Raw genomic sequence first — 11,782 nt, forward strand, 5'->3', positions numbered from 1 at the left:
ATAACACGGGAAGTGCACTTGATAAAATAACATTATGGATTCGACCGTCTACTCCATTTTGAGCAATTTTTCGATTTCCAGCTTCTTGGCTTTTCTCCCATTGCTTCCTTTTCAAGATCTTAGCCTACAAATAGAATTCTTCTACTTCGTTGATAACGATAACGAGTGATAAATGATGAAACACTTTGCAAGCGGATTTTCCAGAATATTCCAGAAAATGCTTCGTGAAAATTATCCAGCATTTAAAAAGAAGGTTGCTGAATGCGTACGCAGAACTCAAGAAGAAACTTAATAACAAACATCAACACTTACACACGCACCAATTAATGACATTCACCGTGCGATTAATATTGGATATAAACTTGTGCATTAATTTTATAAGTTTGTAAAACAAATTAGTGAAATCATGTGATTTCAGAACAAACAAGGCACAAAAACGCCTTGTTTCCTCCGTAAATACATTGAAATCAGTTCAGTCCAAGCAGCAATTTCCTTTAATCTCAATTTAAACTGCCCTAATCTTGAGATCGAAATCTTCAAATGCTGCTAATGGGAAAATGCGATCCATTTCCCTTATCAATAACGATTGAAACGAAAAAAAAAATTGGCTGAAAGGAAACAAAATTATATTATAATTTCATTTTCAAATCACGTTTATGACGACTCCGTCAATTTGTAACACTTATCGAACTGCAGATTAAAGTATATATATATATATATATCTGAGCGTGAAAGAATGCAATCTGTTTGCGAACACTTCTTCCAGACCAATATCACATAGCATTTGAAATTATCAGAGAAATATAATAAGGGAGGGAGGAAGGACGAAAATGAAAGAGGAAGGAATGGTAGAGAGTAAAGTACGTGTACGGATGAACAAACGGAAGCTTCGACAATACTTCCCTTTTCAAAAATCAAAACAAGCTAAAAAGGGGCAAGTATAAAATGATAAGACAAGCTGTTGTTGTAATAATAGTGAGTGGGTTTGGTTAGCAATCGGATAGATGGACATTCGTTGACATGCATGGCAGGAAACATCATTGCATTTACACAGGCTTAAAAACACGTTTTAAGCGTTTATGAAAAGAAAAAGGGATAAAGAAAACAGTAATCGACTTCAGTTTACCTTTTCAACATCAGAGAAAAACTGCGGCAGTAGTATCAGTTGAATTCAGAAGTTTAACAAAAGCGGAGGAAACAGAGCAAAGTGAATGGAAGTTCACTGTATTTTTGCTGTTTTTCGTTATCGGCAAAACAAGTTGCTCATTGCTTCTTATAATTCCTCTCCAAAACTTTCAAAAACATTATTTTGGTTGATATATGCTATTAAAATAGTATTAGCATCAATATTAACATTAATATGTTATTAGTATTAGTATTAGTGCTAGTACTAGTATATTAGTATTAGTATTATATTAGTATTAACATATTGGTATTGCTATTAGTATTAGTATATCAGTATTAGTATTATTATTGGTACTAGTAGTAGTAGTAGTAGTAGTAGTAGTAGTAGTAGCAGTAGTAGTAGTAGTAGTAATAGTAGTAGTAGTAGTAGTAGTGGTAATAGTGATAGTTTTGTGTCAGCCCTTGAAGATTTATTTTATCTACTGAAATTTCAAATGAGAGAAATTAAGGGTCAAGTGATTGCTGTCATAAGCATATTAGAAAGAAGGAACATTGAAGAAGGAGATAAAAAGACATTGATGCCCGAATGTTTCTACTTCTTGTTATCACTTTATCAGGTAATTTTTATCATAATCTTGCACATACATTAATGCGTCTACCCGAGAAACGCTTTTTTCGTTAGTCGGAAAGTTAAAACCAACGACCCATTAAAAAACTTATTGAAGGATTTTTGCCTATCTTATAGGACACCGCTATTATCAGTAATTACTTCGTTCTAATTAAGGTATAAAAAGGGAATTATAGGTAGTCGTCGGATTTTTTCCTTGACATTTCATGATTGCATTTTCCAGACTTTGGACATATTCCATTGGAAAACAACCAAACTAACAATGATATCAAATAATGGAATTTGAGTTAGGATGAAGCAATGTAAAATAATGATAAAGCAAATAATTTGAATAAGAACAGGAATAGAAAATCAAATTAATTTGCAGGTGTAATGGGGCAGCAGACCTGGTTCTTATTACCATTAGCATCTCAAAGTCAGCCATCACAAAACACTTCGGTTTTCGCACTGCACCCTCAAAAAGTATCCGTCTCAACACAATTGCGAAAACAAAATCGTCCAGCAAATCTTCAAAGAAATATATTATCATCGGTTCATGAGCCTCAACAGCAGAAGCAATTACCAGAATCAGTTTCATATGTGGTTGGCGCTATTTACAGATGATTATTTTCTTCAAGTATCGAAGAGCTTAAAAAGCTGATGAGATAGGAATATTAGCAGGGCCAAGGAGAGAAAGCATTCTAGACGGTCCTTACATGTTGAGCCAAGCGAAAGTTTCACTGATTGTTTCTTTTGATTACGGCACAGTATCATATCGACAAATTTGAATTTTTTAATACAGTTCAAAATTATGTATAATTAATTATAATATTATATTACAGTTAATTTGATTTTTAATTTTATCTGCAACTCTATTATATTGTAAAGTGTCAGGAGTACTTTACGTAACTTATGCCTTCCCAAAATTTTGCTATGTTTTGAGATTATGGTAATATGAAAACAAGGTTGAATGCAAGGGTTCTCCACGGATCATTTCCTTTACCATTCATATTATTTTCAGTATAACAAAAATTTGAATGATTGAAGCCACAAATAACTTCTTAGTGGCTTTACTAAAAACTGATGAAAGAGATCATTTAGGAATGAAAGTTTATCAGAGATAGATGGTATAAAATAGATCCATTACTCATTCAAATTGTCATGACATTTTTCTTTCAAATTCTTTTTTTTTTGTTAGATATGAAATAGAGAACCTGAATATAGGGAAGAGTAAGATAACGAGATGATCTTTAAAGAGATTAACATGATACAGAAGCAACTATTTTAGAATATGCGAATGCTACGACATGAAAATAATGTACGACACCGCGATTTGCTTACTCCATTCAGAGTGGACAAGAAGGCAGTAAATGAAACGGATGCTTCCAAGCACTTACCTTTTCCGAACAGCAACCGTTACCAATCATTCCATCAAAGTTTTTCAGTGAGTCGAAACAAAGCTTCAGCGATATCAGGGATTATTCCCCAAATAAATAATCATCACCATGCATCCTCGGAATCCCAACCAGGTAAAGAATCCGCAATACTTGGCGTTAGAACAAATGTAAGGCAGAGACAGAATAGTTACTGGAACGTGTTAGAGTCAGTGTCAAGTTAGCATTTATCAAAACAAAAGTTCCAGGTTCAACCATGTCAAATAAGCAACAGCATAATACTTCAATGTCTAAGCATCCACCATCTTCTCGACAATTTGTGTTACCTCATATATTGTAAGTCGTTGTAATCATAATTTGGAATATTAATTTGAATTTTAAAATTCACACAGATAATATACGGCGATGACACCGTTATGGACTCCGTAACTTCTACTTGGGTTACTATTGCTTAATTTGTTATAAACTAATTTTCCAGAGAACAATTATCTGAGATTCAGCCTACAGCAGAACTGCAAGCAGTTAAAGTATCACAGATGCCGGTTACACCTAGGCCGAGGATTCCAGCAGAGAAATTTGTGCCGCAAAGATTATCCCACATCAGTACTCTCGATAAGACAATTCTTGAACCGGTTTTAGCATCTCAAACGATGCTACAACCAGCTCACGCATCACTAAAACGACAAGATCAATTCCGAACGCCTACGGAGGATATTGAAGAGGTTTTACTTGTCAGTTGTTTTCATAATATCCAACTTGCAAAATATTTTAAGGATCAGACGACTTATGTAAGCTATGACCACCTATCGCTTATTAAATATGCCAGTGCCATTACAGAGTGCCAATGATGCCTTCTTGGAATGTTGCAAAAAAAGAAATGTGGATTCTAAATGTGAATCGCGATGTAATTTTGATATTCTGGACCGCAGAGTGGTAACCTTTCTTGATTCTCTCACGATTCAATTTCATTTCTGTCTGTGAACATCTAATTTAGTTAGCCATATATTACATCATTTAAGAAGGACTTTGATATATGACTTCATTTGTGCTAATTGTTAATGATATATCAAAATTATTAATTGTTAATGGAAGAGAGGAGATAAAGACCAGACTACATGATAAAAATCTTGATGAATCCGTGATGTCATGGTACCTTTAGGATAAACACTGTCTTTTGTGATAACCTCTCTCTTGAAAATTATTCCATTATTTTGTGTAAGGCCAATTTATATGTTACCAAATTAAGTTAGAAATAACAGTTCTGAGGCATATGAAGATATCACGAACTTCGAAATCTAATTGTAGTATGTGAAGGCTAAAATGTAACCACATGGACACTTATTTGATGCCACAAATAATAGAGTTTAGCACACCACCACAATACACTTGCCATGATGTGAAAATGAAAGATTTTCATGTCGCTAGAATGAATAATTTCATATAATGCATTCCACGTATCTATAATCTTCAGATATCACACTTACTTTGTAATTGTTCGCGCTACTTCAATCAGTATTGCTACAAGCTGAGGACATGTAGCTTACAAATACATTGAATATAAATACTTATGTACTGCTCTTCGGAAGTAGTTGACTAGATCGAAAAATTAAATTCAAGAAAATGATTTCCATCATCCTACCGAAGGATATCGAATAAATAATGCAATAATAAGACTTTGAAATTAACCTTTCACTTTCTGCAAATTTTATCCTCCAACTGCTATGTGAAATTACTACATTAAAATTTGCATGATTTTCTACATATTATAGCTGACGGCAATGTTTGTTGGCTCCGATCCATGCCCCCGAAGTAACGACCGGAGATTATTGTCATGTGCTGCTCAGGACTCCGACCACACGAACTGCTGCCGTGCAAATGGCGTACAACAGACAACTGCTGGTGACAAATGTTTGGGATTCTGTCAAATGACTCCCGAATCCAAATTTCAGGTTTTATGGTCGATTCTGTATCTAATTCACATCGTCATAATATAAGAATTTCAGTGCTGAAGAGCAATTCCAGGATTAATTTCACAGTTTAGTTTTTAATAGTCTTAAAATGCATTTTTAGCAAAGAATTCCAAGGAAAAGGAATTTTTCAGGCAGATATAAGTATGCTGCCATGTTGGAATGTACTCAAAGAAATCAAGCAATGCTTTCGCCTTAGTCTTATCAAAAAGCGCAATATCAAGAAGGTTGCATAATATCCAAACCGACAAACTCATAACGATATCAGACGTCTCCGATCCTGATTTCATGCGAACTAGAATTCAATTATTTGTTGGAATCCCTTAATTCGATTTTTATTTGTTGAAATCCCTCTGAAATTCTTTCCCTGAATTCTGCTCCAATAATTACTGACCCCAGATCAAAATGCAAATATATCGCAACGACATCCAAGACTATATTTCATAAATGCTCAAGATCCTTATTTTTGCCAAATTCCTCTCATTACCCATCGTACTGCATGCAGCTAGAAAGATTCCAACACTTTATTTAAAATGCAGCAAAATGGAATTATGATTAAGGAACAAAATTAACAAAATTTTCAATACCAATGTTCACAACTTTTCGGCAGTGATTTCATCGCTTCAACCTGTCTTTACTATCAACATGCAGGTAATCTTCATCAGCAATATTTAGCATGAGACCCCCGGATGGTAGATAGACCTGTAAGTTAAAATACATGAATTATTCAAATTAAGGACCAACACACCCAAAAAAAGTAGCTGAAAACATACCAATAACTTCAATATCTTCGAAATGAAAGGCAGAAAGAAATTCCCGATGATTTGGAGACCAAATTTTACAAATATAAATAATTTTCGAGGACTTGCTCGAATGAAAAACTAACTCTATTGTTCGCTGTTTCTGATATGATTTTTGAGATTTTTTGAGCTGCACGAATTTTACGCAACTTTAAAAACCCCGGATCTCGTCTAATTGCTTCGCCTATCTAAAAAACACGACGTCTGAATCAATACAAAACTGAAATTTGCACGGACATGGCAAAGACAGAAAACTGTGCACATATCCTGAAAAACATTTATATTTTACCACTCTCATATATAATGTCTTTATAGCTGTACTTCAGTAATTTTCGTCGTTTTTTACAGCGAGAACTTTTGGACTGCTCAGTTTCGCCAAGATTAACGACGTTTACACAAAACAGAAAAAAAGAATTCTAAAGGAACAAAATTTCAAAGAAGTTACAAAAGTGACAAGGAAATCAACTTGCAAGTTTGGCAGACTGGGCTTCACCCTCAGCCTGGACGATTTTCTCCTGCCTCTGCTGTTTTGCTCTTTCAACCAGAAATGATGCACGTTGAGCTTCTTGTGCAGCAACTTGTTTCGCTTCTACAGCAGCTGAGTACTGGGGCGAAAAAGCTAACTCGGTAATTGCCACGTCGTCCAAAATAATATTGAAATCCAGCGCTCTCTCTTGAAAAAAATTTTGACCAATCAATCTCTTTAAAACGGACTTCTTCGAGTTTTGATAAAACGATTAAAAAAAAAACGAATTTTGATTAAACGACGTCAAAAAGAAAAATGAATACAAAAAATACTGGCAGTTACCAAACCAAAAACAAATAACATTTACCGATGAGACCCTTACGAACGAGTAAAGAAACTTGCTGTCGTTGCGTTATCAGCTGGGAAGCGTTAAACTTTGCTACAACACTTTTGAGCACCTGTAAAGAGAAGCATTTCAAAAATGTAGAACAGATTTGGAGGTTTTACGAATAATATGCAAAAAAGAAAAACGGCAGTTACAACAAACTCAACCTTCCATTATCATTAATAGGGTTCCATGAGTGCTTTGAAAGGTTCTGTAAATAATGGGCTTGACTTTACTAACCACTCAAAATATTTTGCAAAGGAAGCAAAGATTTTATTTCGTTTAGATTTAAAAGTTCCATAAAAGTCCTGTAACCGATGATACTCTCCAAGTCCTCCAATGTGCTTAAATATCGTGACGCATTAAATGTACGACCAAACTTGCTCCCTCGACTCTTTCATTTTCCGAATTGTATTTTAGACTGCTGTAGTGCATGAATTTTTCGAACCCTGGATCACAAACCTCATTGCAGATTGAAGGTAAAATTCTTTCTTCCCAATTCTGTCCCAACATCCGATATATTTTTGGTAATGATGAAGGATCGGGACGTGAAAGAACACGCAGACCAATGTTCACCATCTGAATATTTAAACATGATAATAACTGAAGTGTTTGTTTTTTGAATAGCATAATATCTTAGAACACAACGGTAAGCAATATTCTTGTAATTTGTGGCTGGGTAGCAAATACATCTTCCATCCAAAAGGATGTATCGGATTACCGAAATTAAAGCTATGCTCAAATAAAATTTCCACAATATCCAACAGACAGGGTGAGGAAATCTTACAAGTAAAATTAAAGCGATGAAGAGGATATAAGCTAACACAAAAGATATCATTGTACCTACACAATGGACAGTGCGAAAGGCTAGCCATACCTCCGTGATAACCCCGATGAAGTTTACAAACTCCTCCCCAATCCTTTTATATATATATGGAGAAATCCAAAAGGAGTTAGTGTTTTTACAATCGAGCAGACGATATATCTTCTACGCTTATTCTCCACGACTGAACTACAACGAAATCTTCCCAGATCCACCATCACTGGACAACAAACTACGATATTCCTTCTATTCGTTAAATACATTCCCTGTAGCATATCCCCAACTTAACGACCTATCAACTAAGCGACAGTCAATTATCGAAGGCAACGACAAGGAATTTGTTAATTGATCATATTGGTTGCCTATTGTATAAGTCATTTATCACTGCTTACCAATTCACCGCGTTATATATAGATATATATTTACACCCTTGTTGTTGTTGTCAACTAGTAATACTGTGCAAGAACAACAGTTCATCCCGAATAAATCTATATCGCTGAAGAACGAATTCAACAGATTAGCTTGCCGACAGGATATTTCCAAAAGCAGATATGCAATAGAAGAAAGAAAAAAATAAAACGATAGAAAAATACCTGCAAATCCTTGCTTCCGGTTGGTGAACGAATCTGGTTGGGACGAGCACGAATATCATATATGATTGGGTATTGGAACCATGGTACCCGGAAATGCAGTCCTTCTTTATAGACAGCATCACCAACACCACCAATTCTGTTGAACATTATTGCTCTGTGTCCAGCGTCAACTGCAAATTTTCTCTTAAACATTAACCACAGCTCGACTTCGCAGTTTCACAAAATTTTCATCTTTTGCATACATATAATCAGACTGTTGGAGTAAATACAAAACCCTGAAGTTCCCGAAAATAAGGGAAGTCTATCCAAGAACCGGGGAATTTCAACAAGTACAAATTTTTTTTAGGGATCCACAAAGTCCTTCTATCTAATTATTTTTGCAGAAATTATGGTGTCAGAACAATTCGAAAAAGTGAAAATACCAGAAAAAAGTGATTCCTTTATGCCCAAGCCAGTAGCAACAGTGCCAGCTATAAGAGCGAGACCCTTCGGACCAACGTCCAGCAATAATTTTTCGAAGTTAGCCATCTAAAAGCCAAGAGATTAAAAAAATTTTTTTAACATAGGAATTCTGAAAAATTGAAACCGTCTCAGTTACAATCAAATATGAAGCAGAAGACCTAAATAGTGCTTTTATTACTTTATAGGTATGCAACATTATAAATCAACTAGGAAGAAATATGAAAACGTCACTTACAAAAATAGTTGCAAATATATGAAATGATACATACATTTGCTAAGTTGACCAATGGAAAGAGCTATTCATGAAATTTTTATCACTGTACTTCTTTATACTTTTCACTCATATCGTTTAGTATTTATGAGTAAATCGAACAACATAACACATTAAGTAACATTCTTCAAACCCTAACTTCGAACCTAATAAAGAGCGATATCTAAGAAACTGAAAAACATGAATATATGCATACTTCAGCGACGACTAATACAAATGACTTGAAATATACTCCAAATCAACTAGAGATTAGAATATGATTTACAATAATTCCCAGCAAATTTATTTCGATGAAAACTTATTAATTCTCCTTTTCATCATACTGTTTAATCTAAACGATGCATTCGCTAACTGCTGCACTATTATATACGTTTTCTGACTTAAACCAATCACGATCTTAATTGCTTGTTTCGATATACGACTTCCACTGATAAACATTTCTTTGCCAACAACTGCAGTAGTAACCTAAACATTACAAACAATTCACATTGTAAATTAGACAGGACTCACAACTCCTAGAATGAATAGCAAGATACTTTAGCATATTATAGAACATGGACGGAAATACGGATTGTGAGACGTGGTATCTTTCATAACGAGAACATTTGCCAAAAATTCACCAGTAGGGTCGATAATATTAAATCGATAATATATTTATTCTTAACACATACAATATTTTGTCAGAATAGAATGAAAGTTAAAATACTGCACATACGTAAGTACCCTTCCAGAATGATGGAATTGCATAAGTTTATTTGATTAACAATTCACAACGATTTCGAAATTACCAGAAATCTTGTTATTGCTGCCGAGCGAATGATCTGTCTGAAAGTAACAGGATATGAAAATACAACTTCTGCCCATGTATCACGAGTCCACAAGCCCAATCCTCGACGATCCGCAATCTGAAGAATTTCCACAAATGAAGATTGGCTAAATACTAAGCTAAAGAATTCTACGAAATGTTCAATTTTAATTTGAAAAGATTCTTACATTTTTGTGTTTGATCATCAAACCATCGTTTTCTTTAGTCATTCATAATATAGAAAAAAAAAGACCTTTTCGGACATGATCAATTTCGACATCAATCTTGAATATGAGGGGTTACTCTTCAATGCATTCACATGTTCTGAATTATGCAATGGTATGATACGTGCAAAACCTTGACGCACCAAATCCACATTTAAATTTGTTTGCGAAAATCGCTTCTGCAAAGATTGTATGAAGCAAATTTGCACACAAACTTGTCGTGTAAACATATTAACTTTAAAGTCAGATTACATCCTGAAAAACTAAAGAACTCAAAGATTGACTTTCCGCAAAAAAATTTCGGCATCGATGCATCTGTTACTTTCAACTGATTTGATGGGAGTGAAAAGTATATGACTACTACGCAGGCGCAGATCTTTCGCAAGATATTCCGAACCAGCATCCGAAACATCAACACCCGCAAGTCGTACGTCCAGCAATCCTGGCTACACAATATTTCTAAAGTGATTTGAAAATACTTTAACCATTTGTATAAACATGTTCTTCTCTATCTTCAGCAACAATAAATTACCTAAATTGCTCAACTGACTGACTATGAAAGCAACCTCTCTCTTATTTACGGACTCGAAATATTAGATCCAAGCATTACTTGGACTTTCCTTCTGGCAAGAAATTTCGGCATCGTGAATGCTGGTATATGCTCAACTTTCATATAACCATTCGAATGAACAGCACGAACAATCCCTTTCAGTTCAATTCCCTTTTTGTATACCTCAAGCGGTATCTCTGACACCCTTTCATACCTTGCAAACTGAAATTCGTAAAATCAGATTGAAATGTAGTACACATTTCCCACAATGATTAACGGGAAAGTAAATGTTTCAGAATTTGCACGGCAAACCGATGGAAAATGCAGAACCCCTGAAATGCTATTCCTTACCATCGATGACTTGCCCTGATGCAAGTTGAACAACCACACCTGGTTAAACAAATCAGTAAATTTCACACATAACAAACAGTCTGTTTCTCTTCCAAAAAGAAAATCTCTGGCAAGAGCATGCAAAATGAGAGCGCAAAAAATTGAGATGGTTTGATATCTCAGAATAACTTAAAATTACCCCCATAAGAAAAGCTAAAAGAGTACCATTCGTGTTTTTCGAGCAAATAAGATAATCCCCAAAATTCCTCCGCTATAAACAACGCCCTGCAATAAGAATATTTCACGATATCTTGCTAAAATGATGAAAATCCGGAAAGTGTTGTTAAGTGTAAAATGTTCTCGCCCTGTGTTATTGAATATTGTTAAAAAAAAAGGATTTAGAAATATTGAGAGCAATGAGAAACTATAATTTTATTCGAAGTGAGATGAAAATCAAACCCTGATTAAGGTAGCATAGCGACGATCGTCAGTCTCTCTGACTACTACTTCATGCACCATTATCCTTTCACCTGGCTCTTCACCAATTAAAATAGCTGTAATTACTCTATTTATTCCTCACAAATGCTTCCATCCTCTCCCCAGTTATAAATCTCATCAGCAAACATCTTGAAACTAAGCAGGCTTACATCCTCTTCTAACTATCCTCCACAACCATAGCACATTGCTTCAAAGCGCCGCGCCAATGAGAGCCATGGCCACGCGTTTATCAATTCGGGTTGTTTGTCACATATCAAACTTCGCTACGCTGAAATAGCATAAGGATGATTTAGCGAGACGAAATGAAAACGAACAGGTCCATTTGCCGGAAAGGGATTGTGTGACGGTTTGATTGCAAGGGTATTTGTATGCTTTGTAAAAGTGAGCTAATACAAATTGTGATGTTGCAAGATGTATTCTTGAAGTCAAATGGTGGGAAATGCTTGAATGAAGTAACCAAATGAATTTGTAAGTAGAGTTTT

The 11,782-nt window shown here is 34.9% G+C and overlaps 2 protein-coding genes across 2 annotated transcripts; one reads left to right on the plus strand and one right to left on the minus strand.

Moving 5' to 3' along the window:
• Positions 1–2,125: 2,125 nt before the first annotated feature.
• On the plus strand, positions 2,126–5,329 carry LOAG_08797 (hypothetical protein; the record flags this gene model as incomplete). Its single annotated transcript, XM_003144327.1, has 7 exons — positions 2,126–2,335; positions 3,021–3,261; positions 3,375–3,462; positions 3,605–3,848; positions 3,964–4,059; positions 4,896–5,075; positions 5,228–5,329. The coding sequence occupies 7 exons, from the start codon at positions 2,126–2,128 to the stop codon at positions 5,327–5,329; spliced, it is 1,161 nt and encodes a 386-aa protein (XP_003144375.1).
• Positions 5,330–5,606: 277 nt separating this feature from the next.
• On the minus strand, positions 5,607–11,478 carry LOAG_08798 (hypothetical protein; the record flags this gene model as incomplete). Its single annotated transcript, XM_020447802.1, has 15 exons — positions 5,607–5,795; positions 5,980–6,081; positions 6,364–6,566; positions 6,727–6,817; positions 7,207–7,323; positions 8,161–8,330; positions 8,583–8,688; positions 9,287–9,358; positions 9,682–9,798; positions 9,952–10,101; positions 10,207–10,368; positions 10,533–10,694; positions 11,028–11,087; positions 11,262–11,356; positions 11,463–11,478. 15 exons carry the CDS (start codon positions 11,476–11,478, stop codon positions 5,709–5,711), a joined length of 1,710 nt encoding a protein of 569 aa, XP_020302005.1. The 3' UTR covers positions 5,607–5,708.
• Between the last annotated feature and the right edge of the window lie 304 nt (positions 11,479–11,782).

The sequence above is a fragment of the Loa loa genome (genome assembly GCF_000183805.2).
Source record: "Loa loa unplaced genomic scaffold supercont3.10, whole genome shotgun sequence".
NCBI lineage: Eukaryota > Metazoa > Nematoda > Chromadorea > Rhabditida > Onchocercidae > Loa > Loa loa.